At 41.0% G+C, this 21,275-nt stretch overlaps 1 protein-coding gene across 3 annotated transcripts in view; it reads left to right on the top strand.

Moving 5' to 3' along the window:
* LOC124096892 (cytochrome P450 2J2) overlaps positions 1 to 21,066 on the top strand; it is a 47,782-nt gene extending 26,716 nt beyond the window's left edge. Inside the window, exons 8-10 of one of the 3 annotated variants that reach the window (XR_009227395.1) lie at positions 2,070 to 2,208; positions 18,429 to 18,541; positions 19,404 to 19,536. Coding sequence is in view for 2 of the 3 variants with exons in the window: in XM_046450929.2 (XP_046306885.1) it covers positions 2,070 to 2,208; positions 19,404 to 19,582 (318 nt within the window). In the remaining variant the exon portion in view is untranslated. Of the gene's footprint in view, positions 1 to 921; positions 2,046 to 2,069; positions 2,209 to 18,428; positions 18,542 to 19,403 lie in introns of those variants that run through there. The other 2 variants (XM_046450929.2, XM_058581520.1) reach the window with 2 other exon arrangements.
* Positions 21,067 to 21,275: the final 209 nt, after the last annotated feature.

Raw genomic sequence — 21,275 nt, 5'->3', positions numbered from 1 at the left:
TATGACGTGATGCTCCCTCCACAGGACTCTTTTGCTTTGACTTAAACAAAAACAAAAACAAAACCAAAAAACTCCTTTTAAGTTTTCCCTACTGGTCTCTGTTAAATCCCTTGGCGTCACTAACAGAATTCAGATCACACTCCACCCACCACTTTTAAGATCTCTGCAGAGGGTTCTCCTGGGTCCCCCAGGGTTCTTTCTCTATGATGCACACTTACAGTTCCTTCCTTGCTACTGGATCTATTCTAGTTTGTCCAAGTCCCTCCACACATGTTGTACTTGGGAACAATCTCCAGAGTTAGAATCAAAAGAGAATCCCAGTGACACCTTGGTGACTGTCACTGCAGAGCCAGGAAATGCAGCTTCTACAAGAACTATTTCTTCCTGATGAAACTTCTCATGGATGAAGGCTGAGGCCTGAGTTTCCCACCAGGTGCTGTTTGCATTTTTCTACCCATTCATTTAACTCCAGAGAATCAGCCAATCTCACAAGACTTCTTCTACCACTGGTTTTTCACATCAACTTTAATAATCCTCCTGGCCTCTGAGAAATATAATTGATTACATGCAATGGAGGCTAGGAGCCATGGCTTTGACATCAGATAGACCTAGTTCACGTGACTCTACCTTGCCCAACCACAACGTGGCTCTGAGCACATTATTTAACCACTCACAGCTGCAATTTCTTCATCTACAAAATTCATTTGAGCCCACCCTACAAGATCCGTGTGAAGTAAAATGGGATCCTACATGCTGAGCCTCTTACTCAAAGTAACAGTTATTTGGCAAATATTCATTAAGTATCTGAATCTTTAGATCTAGTAAAATAACCCTGAGCAAAATAGTCATGCTTACAAAATATACCAACCATGCTAACTGTCCCAAGGAAAATACTCACTGCCTCTGTAAAAATGCTTCCAGCATCTCCCAGGGGGAGTGAGGAACAGGTGCTGGAAGGAACTGGCAGGCTTGCCTCTGAAGGAAGTAATGCTGGAGCTGAGGATTAACGGATTGCTGGGAGTTGGTTAATGGCAAAGTGGGGGAAGAGAACATTTCCTGGCAAGGTGAGCAGTATTTAAAAAGTCATTGAAATGAATGGAAATTTGACCTGTGTTACAGGTCACTGTAGTGGGAGCTCAAGAAGAATAGGAGAAGCCCTGAGAGGTTAGGGAATGGATCTGTGACTAGGAGTGTGGGAAGCTATTGAATACCAAGTTTGAGGTCTGAGTGGGTGGGGGCTGTCATAGATTTAAGCCATATTCAAAGCACACTCTGCTTTCAGGGTGTGGAGCAAATTGAAAAGGGCAACAGAGGATGTGGGGCATAAGTAGGAAGTGATTACAAGAATCTGGATGAGCAAGAATTCAAATCACACTCCACCCACCACTTTTAAGATCTCTGCAGAGGTGGTGGTGGACAGTCCCTAATGGAGGTGAGGGAATCAGGGGGCATTTAAAGAAGTGTCAAGCATGACTGATGGGTTGGATGAGGTAGTGAGAGAAGGCTCACTCTAGTGACTCCAGGGTTTCTTGTCATATACCTCGATGGACAGGGATTCTTTTCCCTGGATATCTGCTTGTGCTACTCAAATAGCTTTTGGGACTGGGCACAGCTTTCTACACACTGGAGGGAAGAAAATGCAGAAGCAGAGTGAAAGATGCATTTTCTCCCCCTTTGTAGAGCTGCCCTCCTTATCACTTCACTGACTAGCTGGGTTGATTTAATTACTGTGCGGACCGTCCAGCTGTCACATAATTCTCTCATGGATGCTTACAGGCCCCTTCCCCAGACCTACACTGACTTGTTTCTGCAGAGGAGCTTTATTATGCACTCAAGAGTAGCCAAAATTCCAGGGTAAAATTCTCAGAAGACAATTCCAATTCATCCTTCTAAGTTGTCCCACTCAAAGAGAAGGGTCCTGGAAAGTTGAGCTCAGCAGGTGTTGGGTTGGGAGGTGTGGAAGCTCAGAATGTGCTCATTCCCCAGCATGGGGTGCTGAGAACCACCTACCTTTGCCTAGATGTGTGGTGTGGGTCAAGTCCTGCCTGACTCTTCACTGCCTTCTCTAGGGGACCATGATCCTGACCAATTTGACCGCTTTGCACAAGGACCCCAACGAGTGGGCCACCCCTGACACATTCAACCCTGAGCATTTTCTGGAGAATGGACAGTTTAAGAAAAGAGAATCCTTCATGCCTTTCTCAATGGGTGAGTTTGGATGAATAGGAGTCTGGGAGGGCAGTGTTCCTCCCTCAGCCCTTCCCTCCTCTCCTGTCTGTAATCCTTTGCTCTAGTTGGGGAGTCTCCAGAGGGTCCTGCCTAGGGTGACTCCATCTCACTATTGTTTGAAGTTCAACATCCTCTGGTCCAGGCCTTGCCGCAGTCTGGCTGGGCACAAATGCCGCAGTCTGGCTGGGCACACAATCACGAGCCACCACACAGCTTGTAGATTCAAACAGCAACTCTTTATTCCCTAACTCACACCAGCCGTCTACAATCACGTTCTGGGGAAATCCACGTTCTCTGCCCAAATCCACTCCCACTGGGCTTCTATCTCCCAAAAATATACTGTCTGAATCCTGTGAGAACTCAAGGGGAACTCAGGCAACAGGATACGCCCTATTCCCAGCAGGAATAATCTTAAACCTTAAACCTGGAACCTAAACTGGGAACGCCCTAAACCCGATTATCTTAAACCGGGAACACCCTAATCCTCCCTGGTCCTTGAGCAAGGTCACCTACATTCAATGTCACTGCAACATGGGGTACGCTGGCAAGGAAATTGTCATACATACTTGGCTAATGGCTCCCAGCATCTCCCCCCTTTTGATTAATTAAACAACAAGCAATGTGGCTTAAGGACCGTGCCTGGTAGGTTGTCCAATTCAACATATGGTTCTTACCCGTCATCGGAAAACTGACCTTTAGGCGTCAGCCTCCTGTCTTAGGTTGATACCACTGCAATTGGATCATACCCGTCACTGACTACAGGTCCAGCATACAGCCATACTTGTGGATAGGTCTATGCACCAGTGGGTGGGTGAGGTTCTTTGCCTCACCTCTGTTGGCCCCCAAATTTGGCCTTGGTGCCAGTGGGGGAGTGAGGTTAATGTGGCTTAAGGACCGTGCCTGGTAGGTTGTCCAATTCAACATATGGTTCTTACCTGTCATCAGAAAACTGACCTTTAGGCGTCAGCCTCCTGTCTTAGGTTGATACCACTACAATTGGATCATACCCGTCACTGACTACCGGTCCAGCATAAGCCATTGGCCCCCAATTTTAGACCATCACTAGCAGAAGGGAGGAGGATACAGAAATGCCACGACACCAAGCCAATTGACGGCTCCTTGGGAAAAATTGCATCACTGGTGACACCATGAGCAAAGATATGTCAGCACTACCACAATTAACATGGGGTGTGTTGGCAAGGAAATAAAAATTGCATCACTAGTGACACCATCAGCAAAGATATGCCAGCATTACCACAATTTGCTGCACCAAACGATAGTTACATAGTCCAGGCAAGTTCTGCAAGCAGTTCAAAGCGGAGGAATCTATCAATATGTCCATTTCCTCCCAAAATCCGTTTCCTCCCAAAGTAAGTTGACTCCTTGATTGAGCATTACTTGTTGAGTTAAATTCATTGATGCATCAGTTTATACAGTTTACTGTGATAGCTATCATAGAAGCTGTAGTCTGGTTTTATCTTTGTCTTCACCGGCACTGGGATGAAGATAGGAATTCTGGCAATGATGCTAAAAAGACATTATCCTGAAAAGAATTATTAAATATAATGAAAAGGAAAGGTGAAAGTAAACAAACAGATCTGTTAACCTACTTTAAAAACAATCCTTAACAGCTGTTTACCTAATTTAAATTAAACCATTTAAATCATGTGAATAAAAAAATAATAATAATTCGGATCCATTTTTTCATGAGCGCTCCTCATATAAGAAATATGGACATACGCACATACAGACATACAACACAAAACTCAAGAGTGTACACAAACGTACAACACATAAGAAAATAGTAAAGGCCTTGTAGCTTTACCTAGGTGAAATCTCCATTGCAATGTTTAAAAACTCCACAGTCAAAAAATAAAACTGATCAGAAAAACATTAACCTAGGTTTGTATGAGCTCAAAAAATAAAAATAGAACCTTATGATGTAGAAAAATGCAATAATAAAATAGCTATTGAAAAAAGCATCCTGGTTAATCACTGTCGCAGATGTAAGAATGGCCAAGCTGGAGTTCTGGATATCAGCTGTTATGGATTTGAGTCAAATCATCTTCTTTTTGATCTGTAGAAATTGTTTTAGTTAATCTCTCTGGAATCCAAATCGGCTGCTGTTCTCCCTGTGGAAAAACACAAACAGACCCCAGACTCCAGACAATCACTGGGTCAGGACCTTTCCATTGTCCTGTTAGAATATCTTTCCAAAGTACTTTAGGCTTATGTACATTTTTTGGATACATATGCCTTTCCGCAGCACTAAGTCCTGAAGAATCCAAATTTAAAAAGTTTAGAGTAAAAAGCGTTATTTTAAGTTTATCTTTAGGGGATATATACCCCCTTCCAATTCCCTCTTTTTGCTTTAATAAGTATGTTTTAATAGTTTGATGAGCTCTTTCAACTATGCCTTGTCCCTGTGGATTGTATGGGATCCCTGTTATATGAGTAATACCAAATGATGAGCAAAATTGTTTAAAAGAGGTAGAGGTATAGCCAGGACCATTATCGGTTTTTAACTGTTTAGGAACGCCCACAGTGGCAAAATTTTGTAAGCAATGAGCTATAACATCTTTAGTTTTTTCTCTGGCATGAAGGGAGCCCATAAAAAATCCAGAGGAAGTATCAACTGTAATGTGTAAATATTTTAATTTTCCAAATTCTGGCAAGTGTGTGACATCCATCTGCCAAATATGGTTAGGTATCAGTCCTCTAGGATTGACTCCAAGATTAACTTGTGGTAAAAATGTCACACAATTTTGACATTGTTTTATTATATGTCTGGCTTGTTCCTTAGTTATTTTAAAATGCTTTTGTAAAGTATTAGCATTAACATGAAACCTTTTATGAAAATTTGTAGCTTCTTCAAATGTAGAGAAAATATGTATGTCATGTGTAGTTTTATCTGCTAAATCATTGCCTAAACTAAGGGCTCCAGGCAATCCTGTATGTGCCCTAATATGTCCTATAAAGAATGGATCTTTTCTGTCCCAGATTAGACTTTGTATAGTGGAAAACAAAGAGAACACAGTAGAAGAAGGGGAAATCCTACCAGCATCTTCAAGAGATACTATAGCATTAACTACATACTGGCTATCAGAAAATAAATTAAATACAGAATCTTTAAACATCAAAAAAGCTTGTAAAACTGCATTAAGCTCTACCTTTTGAGCTGATTGTTTGGGTACTAAAAATGTAAAAGTTTGATCTGGGGTAACTACTGCTGCTGTACCATTATTAGACCCATCAGTGAATATATTTGGAGCATTCATGATAGGTGTTTTTCTTGTCATTTTAGGAAAAACTACAGGATGTTTAGACCAAAAAGACAACAAAGGATTAGATGGTAAATGATTATCAAATGTAACATTAGATTTACACATGATTATTGCCCAAGTATTTAACTCATTAGCTAACTCATCAATTTGATCCATAGTATATGGAGTAATAATTTTATTGGGAGAAATTCCAAACACTCCCTTTGCTGCTTTTATTCCTTTGAGTATTAATTGTCCTACAGCCTCAGGATACCTAGTAAGAATAGTGTTAGGAGAATAAGATAAATGTATCCACAATAATGGACCTTCTTGCCAAAATACTCCTGTAGGAATATTTTTTGTTGGTAGTACAATAAATAATAAAGGCAAACTTATATCAATTCTATCCAAATGTATATTTTCCATATATGTTTCAATAATTTTTAATGCCTTTCTTGCTTTAGGAGTTAACATGCGGGGTGAATTTGGATCTGATGGACCTTTTAGAATATCAAATAAAGGTCCCAACTCTCCTGTTGGTATACCTAGATAAGGCCTTATCCAATTTATGTCTCCCAATAACTTTTGAAAGTCGTTAAGTGATTTGAGTTGATCTACTCGTATTTGAATTTTTGGTGGACGGAGCATGGTTGAGGATAATAGAACTCCTAAATAATTAATTGGAAAATTTAATTGTACTTTATCTATTGCTATCTCTAGATTATAATTTTTTAATAAGTTTGTAAGTGTGGCATAACATTCCAGCAATATGTTTTTATCTTTATGTGCCAATAATACATCATCCATATAGTGAAATATTTGTAGTTCAGGATTTTGATTTCTAAGTGGCTGGATTGCTTTGTTAACATAAATTTGACACATAGTTGGACTGTTAGCCATCCCTTGAGGGAGTACTTTCCATTCATATCTCTGATCAGGACCTTCATGATTTAATGCAGGGATAGTAAATGCAAAACGTGGACTATCCTCGGGATGAATTGGAATTGAAAAAAAACAATCTTTAATATCTATAGCTAAAACATGCCAAGTTTTTGACAAAGCAGACAATTGAGGAATCCCTGATTGAGCAGGTCCCATAATAACCATCTCATTATTAATGGCTCTTAAATCTTGCAATAATCTCCATTTACCAGATTTCTTTTTGATGACAAAAATGGGAGTATTATGGGGAGATACGGAAGGTTGTATATGTCCTTCCGCTAATTGTTGTTTGACCAGATCATGGGCTACTTGTATCTTTTCTTTAGTCAGGGGCCACTGAGGAACCCACACTGGTCTTTCTGATTTCCAAGTAATTTTGATTGTCTCGGTGGCCCTTTCTGAAAATCCAACCCATGTCTGTCTGTTCCTTGATCTATTTGTATTGGTGCTGCTATACCTTGCCCTTGTTTTCCTAATCTTTTTTCTTTCCTAAAGCCTTGTCTAGCCCTAGTAGTGGGCGCATTAGGATTGATGCTATTTGTTAACGTCAAACCTAATTGATCTAGGACATCTCGTCCCCGTAAATTTATAGGAAGATGATCCAATACATATGGCTGTATAGTTCCTTCACATCCTTCAGGATCCTTCCAATCTAATATCATAGAACTTCTATGGGGATTAGTCGCCACTCCTAGGCCTCGAAGCGTTTGAGTGGCTTGTTGTAATGGCCAATGTTTTGGCCATTCTTGACGAGAGATGATGCTAAGGTCTGCACCTGTATCCAGTAGCCCATTAAATTCATGTCCTTGAATATTTAGTTTTAGCATTGGGCGAGAATCTAAATTTAAAGACAACATAGCCCAATCTACACCTGTGGAGCCTAATCCCCTGGAACCTCTTTCTAAACTATGACTAGGAAATTTATTATGTAGGCTGGGTATTATTAACAACTGTGCTATTCTATCTCCAGGTGAAATTACTGATATACCTCTTGGAGAACTAGCTATATTTTTTATTTCACCTACATAATCGGGATCAATTACCCCAGGACTTATCATAAGTCCTTTTACTGTAGATGAACTACGTCCCAGTAATAAGCCTACTGTTCCTTGGGGAAGAGGTCCTTTTACTCCTGTGGGAATGGTTTGAACTCCCAACTCTGGAGTTAATACTGCTCTGGCAGAGGCGCAGATGTCCAACCCTGCGCTCCCTCGGGTTTGTCTGATGAGGGATTTAATGGACAATGTGTCCTGGGCACTAGCCTGATGGTGTTGCTGGGTTCCTCCACTGCCCCGTAGATTTGTGGTTGTGGGCCCCGGGCATTGGGCCCCCCTGTCCGTTTTTTGGCAATGGAGCCTGATGCCTTTCTCCACGATATCTTGGATAAATACCTGGTCTTTGTCCGTTTTTTGATAAGGGAGTACCTTCTATGGTGGTTTGAGAACGGCATTCATTAGCCCAATGTCTCCCTCTATGGCATCGTGGGCAAATACCCGGTATTCTATTCCTTTGATACCTACTTTTGTTAAACCCTCCTCCTATGGGGCAATTCCTTTTAAAATGTCCTGTTTGTTCACAATCATAGCATGTTTTTGGCCTGGCATCTAAAGCCTGTTGTACTGAAGCTGCCAAGACTTGCCCTTGTTCATTAATATCTCTACATAATTTAATATATGTGTTTAAATCTTCATGTCTCCATGGTCTAATAACCTCTCTGCAGCAACGATTTGCTTGGTCATAAGCCAGTTGTTTTATTAATGGCATTGCTTGTTCTGTATCCCCAAAAATTTTGGCAGCCGTTTGAATTAGCCTATCTACAAAGTCAGCGTAAGGTTCATTAGCTCTCTGTATTACCTTAGATAGCTGACCTTGTAAATCTCCATGTCCTTGTAAAGTCTTCCATGCCCTAACTGCGTCTGCAGCAATTTGTGCATATATAGCAGGATCATATTCAATTTGTTGCCGTTGACCCTCATAAGGTCCTTTTCCTAACAACATATCTAGATTTCTTTGAGGGTAACCGGCTGCTGCATTTCGCCTAGCTGTCTCCGCGCAAAATTCCTCATTGGCAACCTTCCATAACAAATATTGTCCTCCATTTAGTACAGATTTACACATGCTAGCCCAATCTGCTGGCATCATGTCCAAGTTAGTAATGGACTCAACCATGCTTACCGTGAAGGGAGCTTGGGGACCATAGGTTGTTACAGCCTCCTTTAACTGCTTCACTGTTTTAAAATCTAAAGCACGGTGAATTCGCTGCCCTCCTGCCTGTTCAAGTACAGGGCATGCTAATCTTTGAGGTCCTGCTCAGGATCCCATTTATCAACTACGGGGTTTGAGGGCCACTCAGCTGTCTCCATCGGTGGAGCTGTTGGTTGAATTACGCCCTCTTGTGATAAAACGGAGTTACTAACAGCCTCCTGTTGTGGCCTTTTTCCTAACAACCCCTTTTCCTTTAAATTTTCTTCCTCTGTCTGACTAGCTCGAGAGACCTTCTCTTTTGCTTGATCTAAAATGTCTTTCCCCATGGTCTGAACCTCTAACAATTTACTTAACATCTTTTCGGTTTGTTTTTTACTAATTTCTAATCTACTATAAAGATAACGCAACCCAATAAGATAACACAAAACAAAACCGAAACTGAATGAAACAAAAACTGAATAAAAATCGTTGTATCAATTTTCTCTTCCTCAGGGCTGACAAACTTCAAACCTTTAGCCAACCATTTTTCCCAGTTTGCCTGAGAAATTTCTAGGGATAGGCAGCTTGAAACAAAAACAAAATAAATCACAACAGGAACACATTGTTTTTTGAATTGATCACCCATTCTCTCGCCTTCCCTCAGGGGCAAGCAATTTCACTTACCTCCAAGTTTCAGATGTTCCCCGTATGAGCCGCCAAATGCCACAGTCTGGCTGGGCACACAATCAGGAGCCACCACACAGCTTGTAGATTCAAACAGCAACTCTTTATTCCTGAACTCACACCAGCCGTCTACAATCACGTTCTGGGGAAATCCACGTTCTCTGCCCAAATCCACTCCCACTGGGCTTCTATCTCCCAAAAATATACTGTCTTAATCCTGTGAGAACTCAAGGGGAACTCAGGCAGCAGGATACGCCCTATTCCCAGCAGGAATAATCTTAAACCTAAACCTGGAACCTAAACTGGGAATGCCCTAAACCCGATTATCTTAAACCGGGAACACCCTAATCCTCCCTGGTCCTTGAGCAAGGTCACCTACATTCAATGTCAGTGCAACATGGGGTACGCTGGCAAGGAAATTGTCATACCTACTTGGCTAATAGCTCCCAGCAAGGCCTTGGTTCAGACGGTCTTTACTTCCCAAGCCCTCCCTGGTTGCTGGTGGAGATTTCAGCCTCCCTTTGTTCTGTTTACCAGAATGCTGAGGACAGAGACTCAAACCTTGACTCTTGGTCACAAAGTTGGATATCTTCCTTTTTTATAAAGTTTTTAATTGTCACAATTTCTTTTTAAGGGTTTTCCTCTCCCAAAGAAATAGATCTTGTACTGATGGGGAGGCAGCAAAGGAGAGAAGCTATTGATTCACTGTCATGGGTAGTAGACAGTGACTCTAAATGCTCCCTGCTTGGCTAGGTTGGGCTCTGCTCTGTAAGCTCTTCCTGAAAAGGTCCTTTTGTCCTTTGCAAGTTTAGTTTCCTTTTCAAAATGTAGTTAATACATCTGTATGATATGCAGCTGGAAAAGTGGATATAATGAAACAAACAATGAAACCCCCCATCTCTCTGTCCCCTCCCCCACTCCTTTGTTTTCTAGCCAGCCAGTTCCAAAAGAATATTTCAAACCTATAGCATTGTAAAATCAATAATAAAATGTCTTAGTCCAGATAATGAGTTTGATATGTTATATAAAGTATTTCAAATAATTTCTCAATTCCTTTAAATAAATATCTCAATTTTGTAGAATATTCAGTCCATTTCATAATGATGAATGAAACAGAAGTCAAAACAGATCCCCTCAGAGAGCATAAGTCGTTCGGCAACCTTAGAAGGTTCAAATTTATCACCACTTTAGAGTTATGAAACTGAGGCCCAAACACATGTGATAATGAAGTCATAAAACTCATGTAGCAGACCTAAGGCTGAATAAATGTCAACCAGATTTATCAAAAGCTAAAACTTATGTTCCTCCTAACACCGTCTTCTGAAAAATAACTAAATGCTACAGAGAAAACACACTGTAGAATACATGATAATTTGCTTATTATTCATTTAAAATATGCATTGACTTTAGAGACAGTATCTTTTGACTACTGGTAACAGTAAAAACTTAGAAAGGGAAGAACTCTCTTTCTTTCATGGCCCTGAGTTTCCAAATCCTTTGCTTTCCCACTATGCTGCACTGCCCTAGGTGTGTCTGGGTTGATCTGATTAGAACTTCTTTGTCTTTGCTCATCTGGGTCTACCATCACCTTTGCTCACATTGGACAAGTCACCTCTAATGTGAAGAGGTGGTATAAGATGTAGGAATGTCTGCCAGTCTTCCTGTCTGCTGTAGTTTCAAACTTTGCATTACAGCACAAAGTTTCAAGTGTATGTTTCAATTACTGTGACACTTCTTGCTTTTTGCATCTTGGATTCATAAAATGTTGCAATGCTAGAAATCTGACCCTTTAGCATTACACAATTGTTTCACCTGCTGTTTACTGCAACTGTGATGAGAGGAATCATAATAGAGATGGCTTTAAGAGGAAGGCGGATTCTCTTGGCTTTCTGATACCCAGATAGATTCTTTCCCTTCATATTGCAAAAGCCTCTTACTCATAGCTGCTTCATGTCTTCGTCTGTTTTAAAACAGTCTTCCTTTTGTGTTAGCAAAAGGGTAAAAAGAGCAGCACACAGGACTCACTGGTGCTTTGCTACCAAGAATTATATTACACTCTCTTAATCACAGGCTTCATTTGCAAGTGTATTATCTCAAGCAATCCTTACTTACACAGGAAATGGACTGGTATCTTATTTCTTTTTTTTCATATTTTTTTTGGTTGTTCAAAACATTACAAAGCTCTTGACATATCATATGTATCTTATTTCTTAATATAAGCAAACTAAAACTGAGAGAGTTGTTTCTTTCCGAGATCAGATGCCCCCCAAATTGACAGGCTAGGGCCTAAGACCCAAGTTTTTATACTTTCAATTTAGTGCTCTCTCCAGTACAACTAGAATGTAACTTACTTTTCCATTTTAAGAGTCATTGAGTTTTATACCACATGTATCAGCTAGTATTTTGCTGCAAAACAAACAATCTAAAACTCTTGGGACTTTATAAGCTTGTGTTATTGCTCACAGGTCTACAGGTAAGGTATGTGGCTTTGCTGTCTTGACTGGACTGTCTTATATGTTTGGTAGGTCAAGTGTGTGAAGACTGATTTCAGCTGGGACAACAGTGTTCTTTTCTCTCACATTTTCTCGCATTCTCTAGCAAGCTAGCCTGGCTTTTTCACATGGTGGTGATTAGGTCCCGAGAGAGAATAGAACCACGTTGTTGCCCATTAGGGTCCAGGCTGGAAACTGTCAAGCCTTGATTCCCTCTACATTCTAATGGCTGATGCAAGTCACAAGGCCAGCCTCAGTTAAACAGAAGGAGGAATTGCTAAAAGATTGATTAGATGAGCTATGAAGTCATGTTGTAAATAATGTAGAACTGAGGCAGGGGAGAAATGGAGGTGTTTTGTTCTCAGCATCTCTCTTTTTGATAGAAGAATAAAATTCAGAGGGTGCAGGCAATTTGCCTGGGGATTCCCACAGAAGATGTGGCAGAATGAGGATCAGTTGAATTTAATAGGAGCTAGAAACCTGGAAATATCCAGAGACTCAACATGGTTAAAACTCCTCTGTCGGTTTTTTTCTACCAGTCTTTCATCTTAGACATACAGTTTTCTTTCCCACTCTGAAGGAGTTTAAGCTTGCAATGAGCTGAACACCATAGAGGAAGTGAGTTGGCAGAGAAAACTTGCTCACCTTATGGTGGCTGGGGAACCAAGAGAGGAAGGGGCTTAGGGTCTCAATATTGCCTTCAAGGGCACACACCTCCAATGATCTCCCAGTAGACCCGCCTTCTAAAGTTTCTACCATCTCCCAGTGGCACCACAGGCTGACAGACAAGCCTTTATCACATGGCCTTCAGAGGACATTTAAGATCTACACTTAACATTCTGTCCCTGGCCTCCAAAAGCTCATGTCCATCTCACAATGCAAAACACATTCAGTTCATCTAAGAGTCCCTCAAATATTAACTTTTCTAGCATTGCTAGATAGTCCAAGTCCGACGTCTTTTCTGAGACTCATACAAACTATTAGCTGTGAGCCACTGAAAAAAAGGTAAAAAAGAAAAACAACAACAACAAAAAATTGCATGCTTCCTAGATTCCTAGCTTCCCAGCCCAGGAGAAACATTCTCATTGCATTTAAGTTTCTGAGTTGAGTGACCATGGCTCTAACTATAATGTCTGGCATATGGAGAAAAGCATGTGGAGTTCCTGAAGATTGCTAGTGCTCTACTCCCAAGTTTGTTTCTTAAAGTACTGGTGCAGGCCACATCTTCTAGACCCCTCCCCACCCAGTGTGGAGGAGAAGGTCTTGCAATGCAACTCCACTGCAGCAGCCAAGTCTCTCTGAGCCTCTGAATCCCTGCATCCACATTAAACCAAGTCAATTTAGACATTTCCAGCTCATTCACAATGAGCCATCTTTTGATCCATATTTCAGCCAACCAACCAAATACGCTGTTAGCACCCCCCTTTTTAAAAATATTTATTTTTTAGTTTTAGGTGGACACGATATCTTTTTTTTCTAATGTGGTGCTGAGAATTGAACCCAGTGCTTCATGCATGCTAGGCGAACGCGCTACCACTTGAGCCACATCCCCAGCTCCATTAGCACCCCTTTTTAACTCTGCAAATAAATCAAGGGCAGAAGCTCTGCTTAATGGGTTTATATCAATAAATTCAGCCTGAACCAACTTTATGTTCCTTCCACCATTAGCCCACATCATTAAAATCCATTTTCACACATGTGCTCAAGACCTCTGCTTGTATGAATTAGAAAATTTGAGAAGTTCATTTGCACTGTAGTGCACCTCCCCAGGAGTCTCACAGTGCCCCTTGCCTTTAGGGGTCTGTTGATACTGAAGTCTGATTACTAGTCTAGAGGCAAAAATGGGTGGTTGGGATGGGTCCTGAGGAATACCAGCATTGTCCACTTAATAACTGTGTCAGGGAAGGTCACTTCTGTTTCCTTGGGCAATGCTGGATTAGTCCCTTCAGGCAGAGGTGGAAAGGCCGGTAGCAGAGGGGAAGAGTTGGGGGTGCTGCTGTCACTGAGGATGGGGAGGCCACTTCCTCTGGCAAAATCAACTCATCATAACTTAGGAGTTCAATGCCACCGACCTCAACAGAGTCTGCCCACAGGTCCCCATTCCAATTTTTAGTATTCCATTGTTTCCATGTAGTGCTTTCATTTTAACTGCAGATACCCTTCCAGGTTGAGACTTAAATTTGTACTATAATCCAGCCAATTGCATGTTGAGGGGTTGGGTTTTGGCAACTTCAGCCCTTTATCTGCCAGAGAAAAGATTCTCCTTCAGGGCATACTTGGAAGAGTTCAGGTTACTTAATGTAAATTTGGCACTGGGAAATTGAATCCCTGAATCACATTGTTTTCCTTTACTATTATGTCCACTGATGCTAGGGACAACCAGCCAACATCATTATATTCCTTGGTTTTCTTAAAAATATTTATAAGCATCATGTATAGAATCGCTGGATTCCCTATCTGGCACATTGAATGTGTTTCCTTTTTGTTTATGAAATAATTTACACCATAGACTATCAATACTCTCTTCAGGAGAGTCTTTAGATACTTTAGGTTTAGACAAATTAGAGAGCCACTTCCAGATACCATAAAACCAATTAAGGAAATTCATCATTACACTTCTGTGTCTTTAGAGCTCCTTCTGGTACCCAAATCTGTATTAAGGCTCTCTAGAGAAACAGAATCAGTTAGAAAAGAAGATTTATTAGATGGGCTTACATGGTCAGAGGATAGTCTCATAGTAGTCATTTGCAAGTTGGAGAACTGGGGAAATCAGTAACTAATCAGTCCAAGAAGCCGAAAATCTCACAATGGGAGGGACCAATGACCCAACCCCCGGAGGAGGCTGAAGGCCTGGAAGCCCTCTGGAGAGTCTCTGGTGTGAGTCCACTTTCAAAGGCTGTAGAAGCTGGTGTCTGGTGTCCGCAGGTGATAGTATCAGCAAAATTCCCAGCTGCTCAAGAAGAATCGAGCTGGCAAGTTCAGGCAAGCTTTCCCCATCTTCCTCTATCTGTTCCTTCTGGGCCCCCAGCCACGGGACAGTGCCACCTACATTCAAAGCAGGTCTGCTCCTCTCATTTTACTGAGCTATGTGCCAACTATCTCTGGAAACATTTCACATACACACCCAGAATTGTGCTTCACCAGCTTTTTCGGTTTCTCAGTCTACTTAGGTTGATCACCAAAATTACCCATCACACAGACCTAAGCTATGAAATCAAAAAGTCCTAGATTTCATCCTTTTAAAACAAATTCATACCTGTTATCCACCTGGGACCTTTGCCCTGCCATTTGACACAGGAGACAAATGTTTCACATGTTTTGCAAGTGAGATAGGTTTAGCTTTGTGAGAATGGTTCCTTTAGTCACTCAGTGGTCGCTGATGGAACCAGTTCTTTAACTGTGGTTTTTTTCTTTAATTGTCCAATTTTGTCAAGATACATGGATTCTTCTAGGAGAATCTTGGCAATTTATAATACAACTGTTTTGGTATCAATCATACTATTTCTGATAGGTGGTAAGATAAAATGTGAGGAAGAGAGATGAATTAGACTCAGGCTGAAGGGAAACAGGCACAAAATAATATAATAATGATATAATTGGGGGCCATTTATATTTACTAAGCACTTCTGCACATGTGATCTAATTTTATTTCCTCAATAACCTGCATTTGTCCGGTAAGTGAGGACAAAATGAAGGCCTTAACATATTTAACAAATTTTCAAGAAAATTTAATTACAAAGGAAAAAGACAAGTAGTAAAAATCAGCTTATAGGATTAACAGCAGTGAATTATTCCCATTATGGCTCCCAGTGGAATTGCCTCTAGGATAAAGAGGAAATATCAAAATGTTAACAGAGGTAGGGACTGATTTATGGTATTTCAAACACCCTTTATTATTCTTGGTATTTTTATTTTTGTGTTTGTGTTCATTCCCCTCTTGGGTGAATATGTATTAGGAAGAAAGTAAGCTATTAAAAGTGCACATAGAAAAGATGGTGGTAGCTACTGGTTTGGAGCATTGCAGCCTATGTTGATTGAAGAGGATGTTCACTCAGGGAAGTGAGCAGGAGAAGCCTAGAGCAGGTATTAGATTGGAATTGGAGGTTGCCTATATGAACTCAGATATTCAGTAGATAAATAAATACAGAAATGGATATGGACAAAAATATGTGTGTGTATACACGTAATTCGGTAAATACTCATGTTATATACACACATATATTCCCCTGCACTGTCCACTGAGATGACCTAGAACAACAACATCCAGAAAGCAACAAGCATGTCTAATGCCCAGACCTTGAATCTTGATTTCTGCATATCATTATCCAATAAAAGCAACCAGAACACCTGGAAGAATGGCTCATTCCAGGGCTGGGGAAGGGTAAATATTAAATCAACTTGGAACATGATGTTGTCCTAAAAAGTCAGGAAATGTCAACTTGCATGGGCATCAGATGGCCAAATCAGGAATATTCTGAGCATCAACACAAGTTAACAATGAGCAACAGATTATACCCCTTTGAATAAAAAGAGAAACCCATGAACCCATACTGATATAATTAAATGAGTGGATAAATAAATGGGGAGGATAACAAGCATTTGAATGCTGGTAAGTGTAGAAGGAATGAGAGAATTTTAAAGTCATTATGTGGCAGCCACCTGTAATAAATAATTTGGCCAAGAAATGACAATGGAAATTAACGAATGAAAAAAAGTTAATGAGGACTGGTTTACTCATGGAATCCTAAAATATTTTTAGGTCCATAAGAAAAAAAGTAATTTCACAGGGGGAGATTTAATAGATACTACCTTAATCAAGCTATCACAAATAATGACAGGAATCAAAATCATGTACCACCTGATAGGATGGAATGAGAAGACAGCACCACTTCTTTGATACTCCTACCAATGCTGCAGAACTTCACAACCTGAATCTGTTTATGAGGAAGCGTGAGAGACATTTCCAATATAATCTTTAAAATGCCAAAGCCATGACACTTACGGAAAGACTGAGGAGTTATTCCAGTCTTAAGGACTCTAAGCACACAGGACATCAAAATGCAATACCTGATGTTGAACTGGACCCTTTTACAATAAAGGACATTATTGGAACAATTGGAAAAACCTGAATGGGATCTGAGACTAAAGTGCTGGTCATGCATCTGTATTAATTTCCTGCCGCTGACAGTTTGGTGGTGCTGGGGATTGAACTCAGGGCCTCACACATGCTGGGCAAGCACTTTCACCACTGAGTCACATCCCCAGCCCCCACTGACAGTTATTTTGGAGGATGCTCTTGCTTATAAGAATTACACACTAAATTTTTTCATGGGTGATATGGATGATTTACTTTCAAGATATTCAGGAGAAATTTTTGTTGTTTTTTTGGTAAGTTTTCTATACATTTAAAAACATATCAAAATAAAAAGCACATTATGATAAGTATCACAGTAAAAGAATTATATGCAAAGAATTATATGGAAAACTACTTGAGTAACACTACCACCAAAAAATTTTACTTAAAAATTGACTTTTAAATTGCATTCTACTATGTTTCGAGAATAATCAGATTCCTTTAATGATGTGCTATTGTATACCTATAGTGTTTATTATTATCCAGGAGACATTTTACAACACTTTGTTATGCTATATAGTTTTTCAACATATTCGGCTTATTTGGATTCAGTGCATAGCCCAATCATTGTGTAAAATAAAGTTTTTTTATCTTAAACACACATGCAAATCTTCACCATTGCCTAGAGAGATTACTTGTCCCCATCACATGGCTAGGAAGTGAGAGGAACTGACCTTGATCTGTGTCCTTCTGCCTGCAGTTCTCCACACATAACAGGGTGTAAGACCTGGCCAAGGCAGTGCAGAGTCAGCCATGGAGAGAGGAGGTTCCAGTCCTGGGCTCCATGTGGAAAGCAAAGGCCTTCATCAAGACCCACTCTAGGGAGCAGAACCAGGCAGTGCCAATATAGAGGGCCATCCACCCTCTAGAGAGACATTGGGCATAAGAGAAAGGTGATTTAAATGCTCTGAAGTTTATTTAGTTATATTCTGGACTTTCTTTTAAGAACTGAAATTCAATACACGGTTTTGTTGTCTGATTTTGCCATTATTTGTTAAATCGGTTTTGAAAGCCTTTTAGGCTAGACATCTGCTTTCTTGGCCAGCCTTTCCTCCCACTTCTGCTTTGTTGTAACCAAAGGAAAGCCTGAATAAACCCTCCAGCTTCACTTGCTTTCAGTTGACTTTAAAATATGCTCATTTTGGAGGTCACGCAGCTGAGCCATGTATTTTTAGTCTCCCACCAGCTTTGCTACAGACAGCGCCTGTGACTGGTGGTCATGATGATTCTGGTTGCCTGGGCTGCTTTTCAAGGTCTTTAAGGCCACAATTGTGAAAAGTACAAACTCTTCCTTTGGACCTGAGGATATCTGATGGGTGATGAAATTTGGGATAGAAAAGCTTGGCATCTCTGCCTTCACTCTGCATTTGCTTCCTTTGCTACCTTAACCATTGAGTCAGATTTACAGTTGAGTCACATGTTAGGGAGTGTGTGTCTGGAATTGGTGTTGCAAAGTTGATTAGTCCCAACTTTACCTAATCTGTCTCTTCCCCTTTCAAGGCTGAAGACAACAAGATAAGAGTAACTAAGATATTATTGAAATTTACAGACATCAGGATCACCAATCACCACCTCTTACAGGCCACCAGAGTGGAACCTAGAAGTCCCCAGTGGTCAGTCCTTCCCTTTCCTTGGCTGTCTTTGTTTCCCCCTCCCCTGGGGATTAAAGTTGCTTACACCTAGGCTGGGTTGAGATGGTCTTGTCAGCATGGCCTCCATCTTCTGGACTGGCTTGCTTGCTTTCCAAATCTTTTTCCTTGTGTCAACAGCTCACCCTTGAGTGAGTGGCAACTACATGAACCTGGGTACAGTTATCCACACACTGTGTTACCCTGGGGAATGGCTTTACCATGCATCTTTATTCACAGACAAAAATTCAAGAGGCAGAATGATAAGGAGAAGAGATTTTTTCAGGTTTAAGGAACCTGGTATTTTTGGCTGTTTTTGTTTTTTTTTCTGGTTTCATTTCTCCATCTTCTGGGTGCTCAGGGGTGAGGAAAGCTTTCATTAGAGAGACGTTCATAAGAAAAGTGAAACACAGGAAAGTAAAAATACAAACGCAGATTTAGTGATCCAGAGAACCTATCAGTCTCAGCTCCTTGGAGGTGTTTCCTCAGTAGTTTTTATTCTCATTTGAGGAAATTCAGAAACTAAAGGAATTTGGATCTTTAATTTCAAAAGGAATTCTGTTTCAAATTCTGCAGAAAAGCAAGTTATCAGGATGTTGCCCTTCATTTCAGAGGAAGTCAGTTTCACTTCACCTTCACCCCAGAACTGCCTGACACTGCCCCCACCCCCAAAGCAAATGTGGTCCTAGACTCTGCATTCTGTTCTTTGGTGAACCCAGAGCATGGTCAGACTTAAATAAGGTGCTGGGCATAAAGTCCAGGTCTGGTCAGGAGGGAGAGGCAAGTAGCCCCTGTTTGGAACCATGTCAGCTGAGAAGATAACTCCTCTTCTGTATTTGTCTTTCAGGAAAACGCGGATGCCTTGGAGAACAGTTGGCTAAGACTGAGCTATTTATTTTTTTCACTTCCCTTTTACAAAAATTTACCTTCAAGCCCCCAAACAATGAGAAGTTGAGCCTGGAGTTCAGAATGGGCCTCACTGTCTCCCCTGTCAGCCACCACATCTGCACTATCCCTAGGGGATGATGCTGTTGGTGAAGGAAAAGGAAAGACAGGGAAAAAAAAAACAAAAACAAAAAACCGCAGGTGCTTTGGAGCTGCTGGTGCCTGCTCAGATGTTTGGAAACAGAATGAAGATGATGCCAAGGAAAGAGGAAAGAATCTGGACTAAAAGGAAGCTGGATCCAAACCCTGGTTCTGCCATCTCCCCCTATAGCCCTGGAATAATCACTTGTGTGCTCATTAATTTACCTTCTCATCCAGGAGGTGAAAAATTATTTCCCTTGAAAAAAAAAAGGTCCTGTAAGAATTAAAGGAAACAATGGATTCTAAGTGATTCCTACACCATAAAAACATATCCTAAGAATAATAACTACAGTCCTGCCTACTTCCCGCCTCCTTCCTTGGCCATGTATCTGCTTCTAGCTGGTTAACATAGCTCAGGTTGAAGTGGTGCAAGACAGGCAATGAGATACAAAGTGGAATCCTGGGGGCAACCATGGAGACAGAACATAAAGTCTCTCTCATTTGTGTTGGCTTTATCCTGTTTTGGCCTTAGAATGGTCTCCTGGCTAGTGACCAATGGATGAGTCTATTCACAGGAAGTGGAAGCAACGTTTTCTATGATTTGCACAAGGGAGCACCAACTTGGCCTTAGAAAGAGGACCAATAGGGTGTGACCACAGTTAACCCAATCTGGAAATCAGGTTTGAAGAATAAAAGTGAAAAGAGTTTGTCTTATAGTACCTCTATTTTGAGTCCTCCATCAGACACTCATTCCCATAATGTTTCACATTGGATTTAACTGTAAGCTTTTGTTGGCTAATATTACCACCTTATAGTCTGGTAGAGCATTTTATAGCAGAACATCAGAAATGCCAGAATCCTGCCACAAAAAAGAGGACCAGGGACTTTCCAAGAAGTTTTAGCCCAACCCCAGAGCAGACCTACCAACCAGGCTGGTAAACTGGACTTAATTTCATCCAAAGGTCTGACCTTCCTCCTTTCCTTCCTTTCTTCCTTTCTCTCTCCTCTCTCTCTCTCTCTCTCTCTCTCTCTCTCTCTCTCTCTCTCTCCCCCTCCCTCCCTCCCTGCCTCCCTCTTTCTTTGGAGAAAGATTTCTTTTCTTAAGTGGCTAGATCTAGGTAATTTAGTAGCTCATAACTGTCAACAGCTGTCTGTGGGTTGTATGTGAGTCACTGGGCATGGTAGCCTCATGGATAGACACATCTGTGAATGGCCAGTGGACATTTACTCTGGTCAGTTCCCCAGGGATAATGTAAATTTCTTTCCCACTCTGCTGGGCCCACACAGCACCTGAGATGGTTGTTATCTGCCTAAATGTCAATCAACGTGCTGACTGCAGGACATCATGAAGCAAAACTAAGCCCTTGAAACTTCATCCCTGCCTTTGATGTATCCCCTTAAATAAACTACCAGAGCTATTTTCCCTTTGTCTAGTTCCAGAACCCCTGTGGACTAGATCAGAGGCTTCATCTTGTGTAAATATATTTCTGAGTTTTTGTGTTTTGTTATTTGCTACTTATCTGAGATTGTAGTTTTAGTGTGGCTTGGATTCCCCTGGGCAGAAAGAACCCTGCAGAGATGCTGGCATTCGTCCCCTTTCCCAACACATAACAAAATGGCCAGGAGGTCTTGGGTTTTTCCAACCTAATGCTTAAAATTCAGAGAAAAGCCCATTCTACTGCCAGCATGAAAA

The sequence above is a fragment of the Marmota monax genome, unplaced genomic scaffold (assembly GCF_021218885.2).
Source record: "Marmota monax isolate L192 unplaced genomic scaffold, Marmota_monax_Labrador192_F-V1.1 WCK01_AAM20220418_F8-fsc00023, whole genome shotgun sequence".
Lineage (NCBI taxonomy): Eukaryota > Metazoa > Chordata > Mammalia > Rodentia > Sciuridae > Marmota > Marmota monax.
The sequence above is the reverse complement of the archived record's forward strand: the minus strand, read 5'-3'. Positions and strand labels throughout refer to the sequence as shown.